This window comes from Diospyros lotus, chromosome 7 (assembly GCF_014633365.1).
Source record: "Diospyros lotus cultivar Yz01 chromosome 7, ASM1463336v1, whole genome shotgun sequence".
Classification (NCBI taxonomy): Eukaryota; Viridiplantae; Streptophyta; class Magnoliopsida; order Ericales; family Ebenaceae; genus Diospyros; species Diospyros lotus.
The window spans coordinates 38,219,309-38,241,675 of NC_068344.1; the positions used below are offsets into that span (position 1 = coordinate 38,219,309).

General features: G+C 38.4%; 4 protein-coding genes across 5 annotated transcripts in view; 2 read left to right on the top strand and 2 right to left on the bottom strand.

The window, feature by feature from the left end:
- LOC127805779 (alpha-aminoadipic semialdehyde synthase) overlaps positions 1–22,367 on the bottom strand; it is an 86,642-nt gene that overhangs the window by 43,129 nt on the left and 21,146 nt on the right. The window lies entirely within an intron of this gene.
- Positions 1,181–2,302, top strand: LOC127805787 (pectinesterase inhibitor 3). The gene has a single exon (XM_052342564.1). It carries the CDS (start codon positions 1,373–1,375, stop codon positions 2,012–2,014), a length of 642 nt encoding a protein of 213 aa, XP_052198524.1. The 5' UTR covers positions 1,181–1,372; the 3' UTR covers positions 2,015–2,302.
- Positions 5,927–15,230, top strand: LOC127805781 (DEAD-box ATP-dependent RNA helicase 17). 2 transcript variants are annotated; one of them, XM_052342555.1, is made up of 10 exons: positions 5,927–6,192; positions 6,371–6,443; positions 6,589–6,698; positions 8,245–8,388; positions 9,646–9,754; positions 9,847–10,202; positions 10,280–10,353; positions 10,951–11,255; positions 14,062–14,308; positions 14,666–15,230. In XM_052342555.1, the coding sequence occupies exons 1-10, from the start codon at positions 6,039–6,041 to the stop codon at positions 14,912–14,914; spliced, it is 1,821 nt and encodes a 606-aa protein (XP_052198515.1). In that variant the 5' UTR covers positions 5,927–6,038; the 3' UTR covers positions 14,915–15,230. The 2 variants fall into 2 exon arrangements, with proteins under 2 accessions (XP_052198515.1, XP_052198516.1); XM_052342556.1 differs by lacking the exons at positions 5,927–6,192; positions 6,371–6,443 and having other exon boundaries at positions 8,283–8,388.
- LOC127805780 (cation/calcium exchanger 3-like) lies at positions 18,417–21,304 on the bottom strand. The gene has a single exon (XM_052342554.1). It carries the CDS (start codon positions 20,727–20,729, stop codon positions 18,741–18,743), a length of 1,989 nt encoding a protein of 662 aa, XP_052198514.1. The 5' UTR covers positions 20,730–21,304; the 3' UTR covers positions 18,417–18,740.

A 22,367-nucleotide genomic window follows, 5' to 3' on the forward strand; every position in this document is an offset into this window, starting at 1 on the left:
GCATGAACTAAGGAAGCTTATAGGCTTTGGAATCACATCGTGCTTTGTGTGCTTATAATTTCCTTCAATAATTCATGTGTTGAGACTTGAGAGAGGAAGTGCATGTGCATATGTGTATGTGCATGCAGTTGCTAGCTGGCTGGCTGATCATAAAAGAGATACATGGAGACGGGAGGGGGATAGAGCTCGGGGCCCACTCTTGTACCCTCATTCAATGAAAGCCACTGTTCACAATAACATTTCCCACCTACCGACGCTATTCCCCCCGGCCACCCCCCAAAATACATTCCTCATATTTGTTTCCCATCCTTTTTAAGTAAGCTCGCTCACATAACTAAATAAAAACATGGGCATCTAATTATAGGATGTGATTGTGCTTGTTTTGCTTATATGTAAGAGGATGTCATTTTCACTAGCACTAACAATGGAATAATTTAGTTCAATTGTCACTATACCATACCATTAGTACACTGAATTAGCGACAATTTGGCCAACACAACAGTTCAATCCAACCTCCAATCCACGTCCATTGGGCTCGTATGAGGATGAATTAATGGTACACAGTAGTGATGCTGTAACGGGGACTAACTTAACTTACTATATATATATATATATGTATGTGCAGTTAGTTTTTTTCTAGCAACCTATCTAGGGACGGAGGAACAGTAGGGAGTTATGGATTAACAAGGGGAGTGGGTCCCACCTGCCAGTAGCATCGATCGATTCGGCGGTGCATTTACTTTGATGATTTCCCACCCACCCACGGCCCTCGTTTTTGGATCAATTTGCCATCAGCCCCAGCCCCTGCTAGCTGCCAGCAGACTAAATCCTCCTTTGCTGGCTGCTGCTGCCGTGCCTTCATTTCATTCATCATCATCATGCGAGCTTTGATTAAAATAAAACACCTCAATTCCTCCAAACTAGCTTAGTTCCAATCATTATGCACTTCAATTAGCTCCTAATATATAAAACTTCAATTAGCTCCTAATATATAAAATGCCTAGCTTTAATTTCTACCACTCGCCCCTTTTTAAAGTTTTAACAATTGAAGGGCAAGTTGGTGATTATGTTCAAGTTGAAGGACCATATGAAAGCCTGGGATTCTGATCCCCCAAAAAAAAAGAAAAAGAAAAAGAAAAAGAAAAAGAAAAGAATAAAACACCCGTAGCCACTACCCGCCCACCCGATAACACATTGCTTGCGTTGCGCCCACCCATTGCCCGTGATGTGAATGGCCAGTGAGAGTCAGGCCACTGCTAACTATTACACACCTATTAAATAACCAGACTTTGGTTTTCCCACTGCTCTCTCTCTCTCTCTCTCTGCAACTCAAACAACAATTGGGAACAGCCAGCAGCCAGACAGACAGACGATGGCCACTCATCATCGCCTTCCTCCTCCTTGCATCCTCCTCCTCCTACTCCTCTTCCTCTCTCATCTCATCTTCGCCGCCGTCGGAAAGGAATCCAGGTCCTCCAATAAGAATGATAACCTGGTGCGGTCGTCGTGCGTGCACGCCAGCTACCCCGGCATCTGCCTCCGAACGCTGTCGTCGTACAAGGGAGCGGTCAACAGCCCCAGGCAGCTAGCCCAGGCGGCCGTGAAGGTGAGCCTGGCCCGGGCCCAGAAAGTGTCGGCCTACTTGGGCAGCCTCATCGTGAGCAGCGGCGGCAAGAAGAAGAGGGAGCAGGCGGCGCTGAGGGACTGCGTGGAGCAGGTGGGGGACTCGGTGGATCAGTTGAGGAAGACGCTGTCGGAGCTGAAGCACCTGCACAGGGGCGGGGGAGCGGAGTTCCGGTGGCAGATGAGCAACGCGGAGACGTGGGTGAGCGCCGCCTTGACCAACGAGGACACCTGCCTCGATGGCTTCCGGGAGGTGGAGCCAGAGCCAGAGCCAGCAGGAGGCAAGAAGGTGGTGGGGTCTGATGTGAAGCGCAAGATCACCAATGTCGCCAAAGTTACCAGCAACGCCCTCTACCTCATCAACCGCCTCGACCCCCAGACTCCCATTTAATTAACCGCCTGCTTCGGCCCGCATCCACCACCACTCCATCGTTATTGCCCATTAACTGCTATATATATATATAATATGTATGTAAGTTATGTATCTCTCTCTCTATTGTGCCACGTATATATATACACATAGTAGTTGTTTATTCGGACATGCATCAGATCAAACAAGGGAAGAAGCGATGCGCGATCTGGCTAGGGGCTAGCTATGTATCTAGTTTTGGCAGGCATGTGGTTGGTGCATGGTTGGTTTAATTGCGTCTTCTTCTTGTGAGTTGTATCTTTTTCTTCAGTGGTTCTGGTTGCATTTTTTTTCTTTTTGGATGATGCTATTCGCACTCAGACTTGTCAATACAAAATAATTAATCAAATATAGTACCAAATTATCTTTTTTTTATTATTATTATTTGATGAGAAATAAGAGAAAGACAAAGACACCATATATTTCCTCGAGAGGCGCAACTGAACGGAGAAACTCACCGGTGATAGAACTAAAGGAACAAACCTAACTACCTAGCTAAGACACAAACCAAAACAACAATAAACCAAGGGTATAGGCTAAATACACATTAACCACAACTAACCACTAAGTGGAGGATCAGAGAGTCAAATTAAAATACCATCAAAACCTCACAACTGCCATCTTCCAACATATTTGAAGAGACAAAATTAAGGTCATGTTTAGATGTTTAACAAAATTCTATGGACGAATAAACAATAGAATGTCAATAAATTAAAGAACTCAGAATTGTTTTGAGGCCTCGAGAATTCTGGAGATGAGCTCCAGATAACCTTATGGCTAAGTGATGCTTCAATGGCGTTTATTAGAGATCATGGGGAAAGCCGGCATTAATGTTGGAACTAAGGGTCAATTGAAAACTAAGACATGGATTATATAATTTCAACACTTCTATTCATTTCTCACCCAGTAACCCAAAAGATATTGTCAGAGAATAAATAATCAGATAGAAAGAAATAACTTACGTATCAAAAAGATGATACATAGATGCATATATGTGCATGGGTAAAAGATGAGGTTCTGATCATTCATTTTGCTAGTCATTTTAGCAAATAAAAGCTAGGCAACTATATCGAATCACTACTAAAATCCACAACAAAGAGGATAGTAACTTCAATACACTATTGAAATCCACAATAAAGAAGATGGTAACTTCAGATCCTTTCGCGCTACATATATATATAAATCATGGATGTATGCCGAGTATCAAAAAATAAATCACAAAGATACTCCATAAATCACAGTTAAACTTTCGAAAAACCCAAATTGCACATATATATCATGGATGTATGCCGAAAATCATTACTAGTAAAACTAAAAAACTTGTTTTCTTGTATATCTGGGCCATTTACATCATGAAAATATGCTCGGATTGAAGATCAGACTTCTTAAGATATAATGAAATATGTTGCAATGGAGGAGGCGAGGAAGCTGTTGCAATGGAGAGAGAGGGAAATGGTCGTTTCAGTGCGGCCGAGAGTGAGATAAACGACAATCGACAGGCAGAGAGAGATCATCGACTGGCAGGGAGAGGGTCGTTTCAGCACAGTCCCAAGATAGGGATGGAAGAGACGGCCAACAATGAAAGAGAGACCAATGGCTAATAGAGAAAAAGACACTGATGACCAATAAGGAGAGGAAAGAGAGGGCGACATGAAGAGGGAGATCGACAGCCTGGCAAGGAGAGGGAGGGATCGTTTCGGGTGGGCAAGAGTGAGAGTGGTAAGGGGCCGAAAATTTGAAATATTTGATTTTGGACCACACTTCATATCGTGAGATTCCCCGACATTTTGACCTCAAAATATTACGAAATTTTTTTATATTATGGGGGTGGCACTTTAGAGATACTATTTTTGATCGAATAACATTATCCTAGTTATGAACTCTAATATTTTGATCTCAAAATATTACGAGATTTTCCAATATTATGAGGGTGGCACTTCGGATTATCCTTGTTGTAAATGGTTTGCTTATCTAATCATGCATGCACTTCCACCTTTGTACGTGCCTGCGTGTAGGCTATAGCTGCTGCCTGCCGATGGGTGGCTCAAAGTAAATAAGATTTTCATTATTAAAGCTTATGGAACTTTCGTTCCATTACCAGAGTTGCTAACTTTTTAATTGCAGCAGAAAGAATACCAAAATAAATAAATATAACAAGTTATGGATGATAAAGAAAAACGTAACGTTCACCACTTTTTTAATCTCTTTCTATATATTGCATCGGCGTCTGACTGAGTACGTACCGGTGCCAGTACCCCACCACCCAATGGCAATGTACAAACAAAAAAGTAATAGCATGATAGAAGATAGGCTCAATTAATTAACCATTATCCCTAGCTAGCTGGCCGGCTTTGTGCTTGTCGACCTTTTTGTGGTACTGGTTACTGCAGACTGCCTGCAGGTATGGTCTATGGCCTGGTCGATCTCCGTCACTCTCCCATCTCCAAATTATTACTCTACGACTCCATCCTAACGCACTAATATATATATATATATATAAAAGCGTTTCTAGAGAGTCCGACAAATTTGCCGATCATTTTTTCAAAAATAGGTAAAAATATGGTTTTACCCCATCTACTTTATAAATTTGTAAAGTAATTTCTCCCTATTGGCTCGTCTCTCTTTCATGCCCATCGTCTCGCTCCTGTCCTCACCTCGTCTATGTAGCGACGATCGGTGAGATAGCGATGGCAATGAAGACAAGGCGAGGGCAATGAGGTGACAAGGGCGAGGTGCAACGATGAGGTGAGATGCAGTGACCATGAAAAGGAGATGAACGAGCAGGGAAAGAGCAGTAGTGGCCCATTTTGTAAATTTGCAAAGTGGGCAGGGACAAAATTATCTTTTTGTCTCATTTCGATAAAGCGGTCGGTAAGTTCGTCGGGTCCTGTAGAACAACTTACCTTTCTAATATGCTATTATTTTAAGTTAAACTGATTTTTCCAATTGTTATTTGTTAATATGTTATTACTTTTAAATTAATATATATAATAATTTGCAAAGTGGGCAGGGACAAAATTATCTTTTTGTCTCATTTCGATAAAGCGGTCGGTAAGTTCGTCAGGTCATGTAGAACAACTTACCTTTCTAATATGCTATTATTTTAAGTTAAACTGATTTTTCCAATTGTTATTTGTTAATATGTTATTACTTTTAAATTAATATATATAATAATTTTAAATATATTCAATTTAATTATATTACTATAATAATTTAATATTTAATAAATTTATATTAAAAAATTTATAAAATTATAAATAAATATATTAATATATTTATTCACAAATTTTTAATCAACCATATTTATAAACTTTTAATCGAATTTATTACTATTTATAAATTTTTAATTAAATATATTCATGAGATTTAATAAATCAAATTTTACTAAACTTAACCTCTGCTTGTTTATAAATTAATCTTTAAAATTAGTTATAAACTCGACTTGTTATATTTTAACGAACGAATTCTTATTGTGTCAATTATAAATTACTTAACTTATTTGTAGCTATATGTAACATAATATTTAATATTTTATTAATATGTAGTTTTGCAGGTGAATTTTACAAATTAAGATTGATTATGCACCCAAAAGAAAATTAAGATGGACTCATCGTTACAAATTCGTAATTATTTATAGTGTAAAATGTGTGTTTTGGCTTTTATGCACATATTCTTTTTGTTTATTTATTTTTTTTGGCGCAAGTCCCTGTGCTTCATGAACAGCATTAATTAAAAATTTTGTGATTTTTAATTAGATTGAGATTAAAGATATTAATCTAATATAGTTTGTAGTATGATAACCTTATTTAGTTAAAAATCCGAGAGCAGAGCGGAGCTGAGCTGACACTGTAAATTAAAATAAAAAATTGTAAATAATTTCCCAAAATCCAGATTGGTAAACCCCTAAACTAAACCCTAGACCCGTCACACTGGCAACCAACGGCCAACAACGGAGGCCCGATTTGTGGAGTGGAGTCGACGGACGGAACAGAAGAAGCTGACGGCGATGGAGAAGACGAAGAAGAAAAGAGTCGCCGGGGAAGCTATGGAGGAGGAACAGAAAAATAAGGCGGCCAAACATAAAAATAACGGCGCCGTTTTCGCTTCTTGCTCTTTCTCCACCCTCGGCCTTCACCCCACCCTATGCGATCAGCTCCGAGGTCTCTTATTTTCTTTTTCTCTTCCCTTCCTAATGCAGTCGTAATTTTAGTGCTTTCGGATGACCTAGAGTTTCCATTCATTCAGACCCTAGCGTGCAAAAAAAGTGATGAATGCTTTGCTATTTTCAACTGTATAATTGACTTGTATTCCTCTCTCTGCGTGTACGTGCTTCCCCAGAGAGAATGGGCTTCGAAGTTCCGACCCTCGTCCAGGCTCAGGCCATTCCTGTGATCCTCTCCGGTCGTCACGTGTACTATTTGCACCCTACCTTCTTTACTTTTTGATTTTCTGTTGTTCACTTCTTCCTAATAATATAATTCTAATTGAGGTAGCATTAACATATGCGTTTCGTTTGTTTCTGTTCCTTGACGCGGAAAAAAATTCAAAAAATTTAGTCTTGTTAATGCGGCTACGGGGACGGGCAAAACTGTCGCATATCTAGCTCCAATTATCCACCATTTGCACAAGTATGATCCTCGAATTAAGCGCTCCGATGGGACTTTTGGTACGTGTTCCTCAGTAAAGAATAATGGTTTCTCCGCTGTAGCATCTCTGAGTTCAATCCTCCACTTGTTTCACTTTTGAGTTCCACTATTTTTTCCTAGATATCTCCAGGAGTCGCATTTTTCTGTTTATTGTATGGGATTGAAAGAACAATTTAGCACTCATACACAATTTTCTTTCATGCCTGTTGCGGAGACAAATGTTATGTTTGAGTCAGTCATGGCAACTTTTCTCAGAGCTTCTTATTTTGAAATTTAATAAAAAAACATTTCAACCTTTTAACGAGAAAAAGTTTATTTTAGCAACATATCAAATATTTTCAGAAGCAAATATGTCAAACCTTCCATTGACAGTAAATATGAAATTATGTTTAACAACCAACAATCATTGGCATAAGGATTTTTGAAACTCTTATCTCTCATGGAGTGGAAAGAGTAAAAATTAGTTTTGGAAGCCAGTAGGGGCATAGTTCTCATGATCTTCAAGTTCTTTTACCTGTTCTTACCTTTCTGCTACATATTGCACAACTTGTGTTCCATTTTTTTTTAAATGAAGAATTGATTTTTTTTAAAGAAAAAGGTTATATAGTGTCCTAAATAGCATCTTCATACACGAGCTTGGAGGGGAAAAAATTGCCTCGAGCATTTATCATTGAATACTTGTGTGGGAATTACAAAAAAGATAAAAGGTCAAACATGATCTGATTCTTCATTTTTGTATTTCGCAATTTGTTGGTTATGTCACAAATTGCATCTTGATTTGAGCTTGACAAGATAAAAGATTACCATGAGCATTTTCTCATGTGGGCATCCTCCTTGGGAATTGCAAAAGGAAGCAAAATAAAGGTAAAATGGGAGAACTATTATTTAATTTCTCTGGACAATAAAATTTAGGATTTGTTCAAAATTTCTTGCTGTTTTTTTTTTTTTTATTATAGGAAAATTGATTCTGATTTTTTCTTGAAGCCAACTCATAAGGATTTTTGGAGCAATCTTTATGTATTGCCTGTAAACTTGTGTGTAATTGTTTCAAAAAATTAAACCATTAGTTCTTCCATAGCAAGTGTGAGATCACACAGTCTAAAAACAGGGAAAAACACATTCTGTTTTCCTTTCCTCCTCCCTTTTGTAAGTCCCCCAAAATGAAGCAAAAATAAAAAAGCACGCAATCACTGAATTTTAAGAGGAAAACTTGTGGAAATAATTTTTTCATTTTGTTTTATTTTTATTTTCCATGGGTTACAAAAGGAGTGAAAATGTGTTAATCCAACCAAGGCTGCTTTTCATTGTTTTCATTGCATGCTTTGATTCCTTGAAAACTTTTGTTTTCGGGGACATTCATGTGCCCCGTGTGTTTCTGAGAAAAACTTGTATGTGGTTTTGAGCTTGCTTTACTTGGGTGAATAGCTGCATTAATGGAGCTTGGGTTTGAGATTCTCTCATTTTCCGTTAGTCATGAGAAAACATGCATTCTACTTTTTGTCATTGCTTGCATTGAATTGTGTAGCTTATCCATTTCAATATCATAGATTGATATGTTTATGGTAGCGTTGGTTCTTGTACCAACGCATGAGCTATGTATGCAGGTGTATGAGATCTTGCAAAAGTTACTGCACCGTTTTCATTGGATTGTCCCAGGGTATATAATGGGTGGTGAAAATAGATCAAAAGAAAAGGCAAGGTTGCGCAAAGGTATGCATCATGCATAATTATTGTCATAACTTCACATTTGGGTTTGAAGTTGCTGGCACAATTTGTTAAATACCATAAGATTGTCTTAATTGTCTGGCAATAATGCTGACATGATGTATTTATCTTATCATTTAAGTTTAAATTGTTCCAAAACCCCAGTCCGTCAAGTGGGAGACTTATGGTCCAGTCTTTAACTGTTGGATTATTTAGATTAAATGGTTTGAACTCTTAGACAATGAACTAAATGCAATAGAATTTTTAGAATTATGAAAAGTGGGCTCTGTTATAAATATGGTAATTGAGTTTCTTATGTTTGTTTGACTCTTTTTTTTTTTTTTTTGGTACATGGGAAACAACTGTAAATTAATGTCCCCACCAAGGAATTTGGGAAGGTTCAAACCTACAACCTCATGCTTGCAATGAGTTGTTGGTCACCACCTAAGCCACCCATGGGGGCCATGTTCATTTAACTCTTTGTGCTACAGGGTTCTTCATTGTTGTTTGTTCACTCTTTGTGTATTTTCAGTGGATTCATTCATGTGACTTCCCATGAGAATTAGTAAACGATTGTTCTTGAAGAAGGAAGCATGAAGTGCCTTAATTGGTTGAATCAGTTTCTCTCTCTTTCTCTCTCTCTCCTCTGAATGATTTTTATTTGGCTTGATGTGATTTTGGTTGGTCTAGATACTACTGGATTCAATTCTTGAAGATATCTGATGTCTTAACTTCATGTGGGCATTTGGTTCCTTCTTTCCCATCTTGCTATATCTTTGGGCAAATCCTGCAGGAATTATAAACATTTATACCTTTTACTTGGAATATGCAGAAGTGGATTTTAGCCTTACATTTGGAGAGCTAAGATTTACTAGCCATTAAAACTTTTGATTGTGTGTTGTTGTTGTTTGCTTTTCTTTTAGCCACCCTTGCCTTTTAGCTTAACCAACTATTCTAGCTTTTCATAACTAGTTTGCCTTGACTCTACCTATTTGTCATCCTCTCCTCTGGTGCTATCTGTACCTTCTTCTGCCAATTTTTTGCACTTTTTTATCATTTTCTTCTCTCACTACTTATTTCCTATATGACATGGATTTGGGTATGGTTGTCAGATTATGTTTTCATCCTAGTGTGTGGATTATCTTATCTAATTCTCATGCTTCATGCTCGAGGACCCAAGGATATGGCTAAATTTCAAATTTTGAAATAATCCTTTTTTATTATTTATTACAAAAGCATAACACAACTTATGTTAATTTCCAGGCATATCTATTCTTGTTGCAACTCCTGGACGCCTTCTGGATCATCTGAAAAATACATCATCATTCTTGTATAAAAATCTGCGATGGATAATCTTTGATGAAGCAGATCGGTAATTTCTACATTCTAAGGTTGCAAGGCGGTCTTTGTTTCTTATGTTTTCAAATCTTTCATGTCCATGACTTTGGTTGTTCACCTTAACAGGATTCTTGAACTGGGATATGGTAAAGACATAGAGGATCTTCTTGATCTCTTGGGTTCTAGGAAGACCAGGTCTGTAAGCAACGAGGTTGCAATTTCAAAGATTCCCAAGTTTCAGAGGCAGAATTTACTTTTGTCGGCTACCCTAAATGAAAAAGTAAATATGCTTGCTAAAATAAGTTTAGAAAATCCAGTTATGATTGGCCTTGATGACAAGAAGTTTCATATGAATCCGTCTCTTGAACATTTCGAAGCTTTAGGATCTAATGCAGATAATGGAGTAGAGCACTCTAGAAGTATAAGTTCTTCCAATGGAGACTATATGCTTCCAGCTCAATTAGTTCAGAGATATGTTAAAGGTAATTATGAGAATCTGATTCTATGACCTGCATGGATATTAATCTGAAAAGACAATTCTAATTGTATTTCTCTGCAGTATCCTGTGGTTCACGGCTTGCAGTTCTTCTATCAATTCTGAAGGCTCTTTTTGATACAGAAACTTCCCATAAGGTTAGGTGTCTCTTTTATTTCTGAATTTCTTATTGTTCTACATATGCTAAAGGTATTACCTTAGTTTGCATGTAGGCATCTTAAGCATTGTGCTTGTGCCTTTGAATGGGAAAATTCATAGGTAGAAATATGTTGAACTGCAGACCATCAATTGCTGTTCCAATCTTCAAATCTCTTTCACATATGCAAATTTATGGAGGAAAGAGCATTTCTTTAACTCCTGGACGTATGTAGGAGAAATCTGTTCTGACAATACTTGTTAAGAAAATAAAAAATGCTTCTTGGTAGAATAATGTAATTCATTAACCCATTGGAGGAACTATATCATCATTTGTTTGTCAGAGTCCCTCATGATGCATCTTCTAGAATGATTGCTGTATCTTCATATACTTCAAAACATTATTTCATGCCTTGTCATTTCATTTAGTGAGCAGAAGATCATGATTATGTTTCTCTCCTTTTATGAGAGAGGTCATTGTTCTTATCCAAACTAATGTTTTCCAAATATATGGGCATGTGTATGTTATTACTTAAAGTGCACAATAGCTTGTTCTCACTGTTCATGTCATCAACTTCTGTCTTGCATTCATTTTACAGACTGTGGTATTCTTTTCAACATGCGATGCAGTGGATTTTCATTACTTACTATTCAGCAAATTCAAGTGGCTACCCAATAAGCAGTCAGAAATAGAACTCCAAGAGCTATTTGTGAAATGCAAAACTTTAAGGTTACATGGAAGCATGAAGCATGAGGACCGTAGGAATGTATTCCAGGCTTTCAAAACAGAGAAATCTGCTCTTCTTTTGTCCACTGATGTTGCTGCCAGAGGCTTGGATTTTCCAAAAGTTAGATATATCATACAGTATGATTCTCCAGGGGAGGCTACTGAATATGTGCACAGGTATCCCTTTTGAATTTCTCTATCAGTGTACAACTTCAACAGCTTCCATTTTTAGTTATTTTTCCTTGCTGGATTAAATTTTCTAACCTCTATGTGGGTGTGCATCTACAAGAGTGCAACATAGAAGTGATATCTTTTGGCCGAAATACCTCAAAATTTATTAAACTGAAGATGATCTTTGAAAAAAAAAAAAAAAGAGTTTATTACACTGAAACTCTGTAGACAAAGAAAGGCCTGCTCCTTCAATATCTACTTGGGCTAACATATTGTATGTATAGGTTTCAAATAATAACCTTGTAATTCTACTTTCCCCTTTGCTAACATGATATTTGTGACTCTATAAACTCTCAATTACTTGATAAACTGATATTTCACTCATTGAAATACATAGCATAAAACAAACTAAGAACAACCAAAAAAAGTGGGACAACTACTCGATAGATAGACGGATTTTTGACTCATTCAAATGCAAACTAACAGTAAACTAAATAAGTGGGGCAAATAAGACCAAGTCTTCAATAGCTGTTAAATAAGTTATATTTGAATTAATTTTCTAACATTTTCCCCATAATTCATCGGAGCTTGCACTCCCATCCTGGACCTGAACTTTTTGAGCTTGTTCTCTGGTAATGCCTTTGTAAGCAAATCAACTAGTTAAATTTTAGTGTTGCTTCTCATCAACCGATGACCTTCCAATAATATGTGGGCACCAGTATGAAATGCAGATTTTACATGTAATTGACGAAAAACCAACCATTGTGAGCTACCATAGCCAAGAAAGTTCTAATTGTATCAAACCGAACAAATGGAGCATAAGTTTCTGTGAAGTCAATACTTGGAAATCATGTGTACCCCTTTGTGACCAAGGAGTCTTTGCAAAGTACCATCGAAGCTGAACTTTGACTTGTAGATCCATTTAAACTGATTGCTTCCTCTCCTACAAGTAAATCCACCAAGTTCCATGTCTTGTTTTGTTTAATTGCAATGATCTCTTCTTTCATTGCTTCACACCATTCTGGCTTCTCTACTGTATCTTTGAAGCAAGTAGGTTTGAATACAAAGCAAGCATAATCAACATACCATATACATTTCTTTAAACTCCATGCCTTGGAGGAGAATCAGTAGTTGATGCTGGAGTTAAATTTATGGAAAAAGGAGATGTGGGTGGAGTAAATAGCTCAAATCAGAATTTTGAACTTCCATGGGAGTTGGCTGTCATAGACCAAGGGTATGATTGTAATTAGAGGTGAGTAGTGGCATTGATGTAATAAAACAGGGAAGGATAATTCAAAAGGCGCGCGCATGGGCAGATTCCCTAACTGCCACGCCAAGTCTTGTAAACCATCTATAAATAATAGATAAGTGGAGGATGGGGAATTATGTGAGGATTATATCACAAATTCCTTTCCCTCGCATTTCTCAATTCTCTCTTCTCTAGCTCTATTCTCTAATTTCTCCCTATCTCTCCTTCTCAATCCTTCCCGCCTTTGCCCGTTCTTCCAAATTTACGGAAGAATTCCTACTGTCAGACCAGGACCTGACATTGGCATTGCACCTCTTCTTTCTCAGTTCCAAAATCATCTCCACTGAATGCAACATCACTACTAATAATCAACTTTTCATATTTGAGATCAAAGAGCTCTGCCCTTTATTTTCTTCTTTGTAACTAACAAATTTGTGCTTGATGCTCTTATTCTCGAACTTGCTTCTCAATTTAAAAAGTACAAATGCATATGCAATGGAATCAGGGACAGGAGGATGACATTTATTGTCGGGGGGTGGGGAGAGTTAATGTATGGGGGTGGGGCCACCCTTACAAAAACTATAAATAAATTCTGAATACCATGTGAGATTCCATAGCAAGTATGGAAAAATTTTGGAGGGTTCTCCTCCCTCCCCTGCCCCTTAAAAGATCTGCCCATGAATAGAACCAAATATCTTCAAGTGTCAAGCATTTTGCTTCTTTCCATGTTAGACCTCATAAGCTGTCCTTTCTTTGACAGCTTGGGTTGGAAATAGATTAAGCAAGTAAACTGTTACTGCCACAGCTTTTGCCTGAAACTTCTTCAATAGGCCTTTTTCATCTAAGATGATTTTCCCTGCTGCTTCAACAATTGTTCTATTTTTGCACTTTGTGATCCCATTTTGTTGGTGAGGGCAGCAGGCTGTTGCCTTTAGATGCCATCATTGCTGTAAAACATTCTGAATGATCTTTTAATCTGTTAATTCTTCTCCAGAAGATTGAACTGGATTCATGTTGGAAGAGCCTTTTCCTATTTCTTGGACTGAGTTTGATGAATTCTCGGTAAATTCTCAAAATCTTGATGAAGCATCTGCAATTTGATTGTCACAACTTTGCTTGTTCCATAGTATTGCTCTTGAAGCATATATCATGGTTCCTTAGCAGTAGCAACACCCATGAGTCATGGCGATATTGCATCATCCGAAGCTTTTTGCATAATGAATATAGCTTTGGCATCCTTCTTTTCCGTTTCCTTCGACATGTTTATCTGAGCTCCAATCAATCTGGGAGTTTACTCTGGGTAACAGGTTCATATCTATTTTCTACTAAGTCCCACAAATGATGCAACTTAACAAGGTTCTCATCATCACGCACCAAAATTGATTTGAATTTTTTTTTTTTTGGGGGGGTTGGGGGGTGTCGGGAGGGGATTGCGGGAGGCTTGCCTGCCAAGTTCTTGTTTCCATATTTGGACCCACTGATGAAAGAATAGACCTGGCTTTGCTCCCACAAACTGTTGTAATAGAGTATAATGGTTTGATGTACCTTTAATCTGCATTGCAGGGTTGGTAGAACTGCTCGCTTGGGTGAAAGGGGTGAATCATTGTTATTTCTGCAACCAGTTGAAATAGATTATTTGCAAGACCTACAGAAACACGGCGTGTCACTAACGGAGTATCCCCTTTTGAAAGTGTTGGATAGTTTTCCATTGTATGGTCAGAAGCACACTATCAAGAAGTTTGTTGCATTTGAGATGCATCCCTGGGTGCTCGCTTTGCAGAAGGCACTTGAATCTTTGGTCCTGGCAGAGGTATGATTTTTCTGTATTGATCTTGTTTGCCTATTTTACAGTTTATTAGATACCTTTAAATAATCAATCCGAGTCATTGTCAGTTAAGAGATATTCCTGTTATGTAGCGTGTTCATGCTTGAATAGTGTTTGCTGATTTAAGGAGTCCTGAGCAGGGGAAGTATCTGGACTTCCCCATTATGGATAGTATAATTTCAATCTTTTTTTTTTTTGGTCGAGTAAAATGATTTTTTAGTCATTTTGTTAGTATAACTTCATTTGTTTAGTTAATTCATTAGATCAAAATTTTTGGATCCATGGAAAAAAAATTTAAATTTTATGTTCTCCAAGTTCATGCTTTGCCCATTTTTATGTCAGCCACATATGAGGAAGTCGGCCAAGGCGGCATTTTGTTCTTGGGTCCGTGCATACACTGCCCATCGTGGTGAGCTGAAGAGGATTTTTATGGTGAAAAAACTTCACCTGGGGCATGTTGCCAGAAGTTTTGCATTAAAAGAACAACCCTCATTGGTTGGCAAATCATTTCAAAAGCATGCAAAGAAGAGGAAGAGGGTTCAAACAAAGAGTGGGGATGGTAGTAACTCGAGAATTCAGATGACACAGTAGGTACTCACCATCAAATCCAGAGGACTGCACATATTTCAGGTTCTCACGCCATACAACACCGGTTTTGTATCTCAACATGTTACAGGCCTATCTGCAAATTTTCTGCCTTGTAGGGATCCAGTTTTCTTCATATTGGATTGAATCCGAACGGTCGGGCAATGTAATTTTGACTCTGAATTTTTGTGATTCAGATTATGATTAAATGCTCATGGGAATATACTGTGAAATTTTGTACCCTCAATGGCGGCGGTTTAGTGGGTACTGTACTCCATCAACTTATACTCTGGCAGTGAGGTTAAATGGAGGATATTTAACACATGGTTTGTTTTTCAAACCTTTTTCTTTTCATAAATAGGGAGTTTTGGATCCAATTTGGATAGAAAAAGAATTACCATATATAACACAAAATTTTTCTGCCGATTCTTCCTAGTCGAGCCTCTCCCGAATAATCTGATTTTTCCTCCACGGCGATAGGGAGCTAAAAGATCTACTACTTCAATTCCTATTTCAAAAATAGATAATTTTGTATCTAACTGTATAAAGGCGGGTGTAGATCTATGAACAGGAGATGCAAGAGCTAGTCATTCTCACGTGCCCAGCCTTACAGGAAGAAGCTAGCCCTTAACAAACCATGTAGCCCTGCCTTGTATCGTATCTGGTTGTGTTGGATGATTGGATTTAGGCTCTTCTATTAAATATTTATAATTTAAAATCCACCTATTTGAGAGAGCTCCTTTCTTTCTATTCAAATTAGGGATTGATATTTGTTACAGATTAAATAAAAAAATTATGGAACTCCATTAGTAGGGGAGAGAGAGGAAGACATCGATTTTGCACTTGCGTAATGGAACTGTCTGCGGCAGCAGCAGCTTAGAAGTAGTAAGGTTAAATGTTTTGGAATTGGAAACATATAAATAATAATGAAGAGGAGGAGAGTTAGATTGTATGTATATATGTGTGTGAGATTTTTCAGTAAATAGTGGTGGGGGTATTCATGAAGATGGGTATGTATTTGCTGAATTTTTGAAAGCTAAGGGCCTGTTCTCTTTCCCGTTTTCGGGCCGTTTTCTATTTTCAGTTTTTGAAAACATTGAAAATGCGTTCTCTTTATCATTTTTCAAAACGCGTTTTTAAAAACAACTAAAAATTTTGTTAAGGAAACTCAAAACAACAAAATGTTGTTTTGGGCGTTTTCAGTGAAAATACACTGAAAACACAAAACATTTTGAAAACGCGGAAAACAGCCCCCAACCCCCGCGCGCGCGCAGGCACACGCAGACCCACTTCCCCCCCTTTCTCTCTCTCCCTCCCCCCCCCATCTTCTCTCTGTTCTCGCTCTCCTCTTCTGGCCATCGACAGCCATAGCTACCGCCGCCGCCGACCTTCAACTCCACCGCCACCACAACCAGCGCCCCTCAACGCCACTGCGACCAGTACCGCAACCACCATCATCGACCTTCAACCCCATAGCCGCCACCGCGACCAGCACCCCCCTCCGCCACCTTCAACCCCACAGCCAACGCCACCGCGACCAGCCCCCCTACCGCCATCGCGACCAGCCCCCCTCGCCACCGCGACAGTATCGCGACCAGCGCCCCTCACTGCCATAGCCACCGCGACCACCCCCCCCCCCCCCAGAAAACCCTAGAACGAAGAAGATGAGATGAGTTGCGGCTGATTTGATTTTTTGTTTTGTTATTTAATTTTTTTATTTTATTTATTTATTAAACTGAATATGTGATATATTTTATTTGTATTAATTTTTTTAAATGATATTTATAAGGTTGTTGATTTTTTTTTATTTTATTTGAATTTTATTTTATAGTTTAAAATTTTGAATCAAATTTATAATTTATTAAATAAAATATCATAATAACAAAAAAAAAATCATTTTTAAAATTTCAAAGTAAACGCGTTTTCTAGTTTTCTATTTTGAGAAATAATTTTTTAGAATGACAAAAATAACGTATTTTTAAAATTTTCAAAACAGACACTCAAAACACAAAACTCAAAATGAATTCAAAACTCAAAACACAAAACTCAAACACAAAGAGAACACTACCTAAAGTTCTGTTCTCTTTTGTTTGTCATTTTTATCCCGTTTTGAGTTTTTAATTTTTTAAAATAATATTTTATTATTTTTAAAAATAAAAAAATATAAAATAATTTTATTATTTTAGATGTTTTTAGCCAAAATTAGCTGAAAACACCAAAACGTGAAAATAATCACTCCCCCCCACCCCCAGAACCCATCGTCTCTCTCTCTCTTCTCTCCTTTCTCCTCTCTTCCTTCCCAAGCTGTCGTCGATCGCGTCCGCCACCGCCATCGCCGCCGCCTCCAACGACTCTTCTTTTCTCCTTCATCCTCCATTGCCCGAGGCTTCATCAAGACAGGTCCTAGCAACCACATCGCCTACCAATTCGTCTCTCTATTTGGTAGTTCGTCATTAGGGTTAGGTTACAGTTTAGTTTTCAGCGAAGCGTTGTTGGCGCCGACGATTCTATTTGTGTCGGCAAGAGCCAACGGAATTTTTCTGCCGCTAATGAAGTCTCTGTGTGTTGCTTGTGGAAGCAACGCCAAGGATAGCACGGAGAACAAGTTGGGGGCATGGTTGATGCTGACTTGCTTCCAGACTTCGGTCATTTCGTCATCCATGTTCCTGATGGCCATGGCGGCAAACCTTTTGAGTGCCAATTTAGCTTATAGTGCAATAAAACAGACAATTGGGTGGATGGATTGGGCCAAGGCGCGAGATTGGTGTCGCTGATTGTGGTGCCATTGCTTATGTATTTGGTCTATCCTCCAACGGTGAAGAGTAGCCCTGATGCGCCAAACCTTGCGCGGGAGAAGTTGGAGAAGATGGGGCCGATGTCTCAAGAGTGAGATTATAATGCTTGCAACTCTTCTACTCACGGTACTGTCCCTTGAATTTGTTCTTACTAATTGCTTCTTCGTCTTTTTTATTTCCTTCCGGTATATTTCAGTTATTGTTTGCCAACGTTGTCTAGCAGTGTGCTTTCTTTTGTTTTTGTTTTTGTTTTTAATCTGTAAATCCTGAATTAGACGCGATATTGGTCATAAATAGTCTCATCTGTATGAAATTAAATATTCTTATCTGTATGAAATTCCCACAAGTTGTGGATTGAAATTGTGTGTATGATGAAGCCTTGGGAAGATGAATTTTCTTTCTAGCCTTTAATGGAAAGTGTTCGGAAATGATTTATTAATCAAATTTATTGTTTTATTTTAATAGTAAAATTTCATTAAAAACAGTTAATTTTATTATTTAATAATTAAATTTATTAAATAAAATATATATTTTTTAAATTTTAAAGTAAACTCGTTTTTTTAATTTTTATTTTAAGAAATAATTTTTTAAAATAATAAAAAAACGTATTTTTAAAAATCTTAAAATAAACATTCAAAATATAAAATTAAAAATGAATTTAAAATTAAAATACGAAAAACCCTACCTACCTCTTCAAATGACACGGTAGTGAATGCACTGGAACCACACCTAGTACTACTAGTAGATTTCAGGACTATCTTCTTTACAACAAGATATTTTCTTTTCTTGGAGAGGTAAATACCACAAAACATTTCTAATATACCAAGTAGTAGGCATCCAGCTTTCTATCATGTTCACATTAGACATTACCCATAGTCATGGCGTCCATCTTGATCTATACAGCCTCTGTACATGACGTTACCATACCACAATACTGTAAGAAAAAGGGATTACCTGGCCTGGTTCCCAAACTACTACTGCGTCCCCGCCCGCCGGCATTCATAAATTATCAAAGATTTGTCTTTTGTAAAGTTCATTCATAAATCATCCAGTGACAAAGCACCCATTGCTATGCTCAACCTGAAATAAAGAAAAGCCACATAGATGATCACAAGGCCAACTCCCAACACCTTACTAGGGCTCATGTCCTTTCGTGGCAACACGATGAGCGACCAAACAAGCGCTAGCACCAGAAACCCTATTGTAAAATACAAGCTCTGATCCTTCGGAATTACATATAATGCGGGTCTATTTGACCAGGCCCCAATCAGCATTGAGATCCCCAAACCAACAAGAGTATTGAACACAGGCCCTGCATAGCATCCGGACATGGCAATCTGCACCCCGTCTCTACCATTTGTTGCCAGCGCAAGATTAGATGTCAAGTCACCCATTGAGTTCCCCCACGCTAATACCGTTAATCCAAGGATCGATGGCGGGATGCCAAATATCAAGGCCAGTGTCGCCAGTAACGCAACGAGCTCAGTTGCAACAATGTAGAACCAAATAATACTCATAAAGAATCCACCAAGAACCCAAGGAAATAGGAACTTCTCAGGTGGATGCTCAGCTATGGTATATATGATCGCTAGAACTCCAAGTACACCACCAGCTGAAGCTCCAATAACATACGCAATCTCTCCGCTCTGAGTTCCCACACCATCCCGTGTGTTCCAAAGGAACGCCAAAAACATGGGTGCCAAAAAGGCACTGGCCACAGCATACCCTTTCGACCATCGCTCCTCATCAACAACTGGAATTGTCAGGCGTCTTGGAAGCGCCAAGGGCATTTCAAGCACCGCACATAACTTGGAACAAGGAGAGGATGGCGGATGATCATTCGGCGTCTCATCATCATTCCAACCCCAGAGAGGCTTTGGGCTCTCTTCTCTAACAGTCTCATTCGAATAAATTGCCACGTTTGCGGCCAATATCCAATGGGGCAGCCTAGTTTCATGAAGTGGCACATCCACCTCATTCTCAGCACCAAACTGAAGCAGTGAAGCATGAATAGAAGACTCATCCTCTACATTTCCAACCGATGGCGCACAGGATTTAACAGGAAGAAGCAACCGCGTAACTGGATTCAGTCCCAGCCCATGTGCATATTTCTTCAGAACCTCATTTGCAGCAACAAAGAAGGCATAGAGAACATAAATTGAAATAAATGCAACCGCGCCAGCAACACTCAGCTCACCCACAATCAAAATAACAAGAAGGGAGAGCAGCGTAAAAAGCAAGAAACATACATCTGTGATGAAGCATCTCTTATTGATCCGAACCCTCTGTTCTGCCACGCAAAGAGAAACGGTCCCCACAACAACACAAGTAACGAATAAGGCTCCCCCCAACACACTGTTGAGGCCAACTTCCCCGGCATCAGTGCCCACAAAAGCTGCAATGCTGGCGAAAACATCCGGTGCCCCATTCCCAAGAGGAAGCAGTGTAACCCCTGCAACTGTAGGCGGCAGTTTCAAGAGGCTGGACAGCTTCTCAAGAGAGAAACAGAAGTAGTCAGCCGCGGTATTGCCAAGTAGATAGAACAGAGCAACTAACCAGATAGCCAGAACAACATAAGCAACGACACTGGTTTTCTCACAATCACAGTAAAAGAAGACAAGGTAATTGAAGAAGCCCCCCGAGCCGCACTGGGGATTGGCAATTAAGTAATCGCACCGGCTTTTGTAACCTTTGTGTTTGTGCAATCCAGCGCAAGACGTGGGAGTTCTCATGGTGCTGCTCAAATTATTCTGCACGGATCCTCCTCTGCCGTTTCCCGTACTACTGTAATCCGGTGATGAACTAAGAGCAACATGGGTTTCAGCAATTCGCCTCCGATTATGAACAGCCACAACCCCATCAATTTGATTGCTGCGTAAAGAAGCCAACTTGAAAGGCGGCGATCCCCAAAGAGAAGGATTTGCCTCGCGGAAGCAGAAGAGGAACAGTAGTAGCGCCGAAATTCCGTTAGCAATCCCGCGAAAACTGGAGCGGCGTCGACGGTAAAAGCCCTTCAGATCTTCCATTTTTTTTTTTGGGTTTCGCTCTTTATGCTCTCAGCAACCAAATATCCAAATCAGGAAGGCTCTTGGGTCTTCCAAAAATATATTGAATTATCGACGCAGATGGGACGAACAAGGAATCACCCCCTCCCTCCCCCACACCAAAAAAAAAAAAAAAAAAATTATAAATGCGAAAGTAGAGCGCTAAGCTAATAATTAACTAAATGGGGATGAAGGAAGATGAAACAGCCGACGTTTTGTTTTGGAATGAAAAGAGAATTGTGGGGAAGGAAAAGCAGGTGGTTGTGGGTAGTAGAGTTGATGATGGAGAGGGTCTCGTCGACGGAAAAGGTGTAGATGCGAGAAAGTTGGGGGCAGGTGTCTCATTGACGCGTGGTACGACAACGATGATGACACGAGGGTGAGATACGCATGTGGAATGGGGGCGGTAGTAATAGTAGTCTCTGTTAAAGGCGGCTCCACCTCCCAAGGACTGCACGGGGATTGGACGACGAATGAGGCTTTGTTCCATTTCACCACAAAATTTCGTCATTAGGGATCGACTTGAGTTTGGCAGTTTCTGGTATTCGCTCGCCCTCTTTCATGCATCCACCTTCATCCACCATTTCTAATCTCACTCCTCCGTTTCTTGTGATGATGATTATTATTATTATTATATGTACTTGATAAGAAAGAAGAAGATTGAGCAAAATCAACACTCTCAGCGTCTACACGCCATTGTCAATTGACAGATCTCCTTTTACCACATACATACGCGCTCTCAACACGCCTAGATTTATATATTTTTATTTATTTCTTCTTCAACTGGGTTAACCCTTCATTTCATGAAAGAGTTAATTTATTTGTATTTGGCTTACTATAATTAGCATTTTCAATTGAATTTCTAACAAATTTTACGGATCTAACACCTACGGGTGCAAATGAGCTAATAAGCCATTCGAGCTCAACTCGATCAAAATTCATTCAACTTCGTTTGTTAAGGTAAACGAGATGACTTTGATCCTAACTTTAAAACTCAATTTGTAAACGAATTGAACTTGACCTCAATAAAGTTCAGTTCGTTAGCTCGTGAATTGGCTCGAATAGAGACTCATGAACTGCCTCGATTATAGCCTCGTGAGCTTTTTTAAATAGAAGCGAACTCGCTTATAAGCTCGTGAACTAACTCAAGTAGAGGCTTGTGAGTTGACTCGTAAATATGTTTGTTTATAAATACATTAATAAAATTATTTATAATTTTATAAAAATATATTTAATATAAAATTATTAAACTTTACTTTATTATAATAGTATCATAATAAAAATGTGTTGATAAAAAGATTTGTTGTGACTTAAAAATTAATCAACTAATGTATGAGTTTAATAGAATAATTATTATTTTAATTAAGCAAGGAAATGTTTAGTTGAGTAACACCTAATAAATTTATTGTACCCTATTGATTTTTTTTAATAAAGTAAAACTTAAACATTTAAATGATTAATCAATTATATACTTGTCTGGAATAACATTAATTGAATAACCAAATAGTTAATTGACTAAGTGATATAATAGTTAAATAACTTTGTATTTTGATTATCTTTTTGTATAGTAAATGATATTATGCTTATTGTAATTTGTGAAATTATTATTATTTAATTATC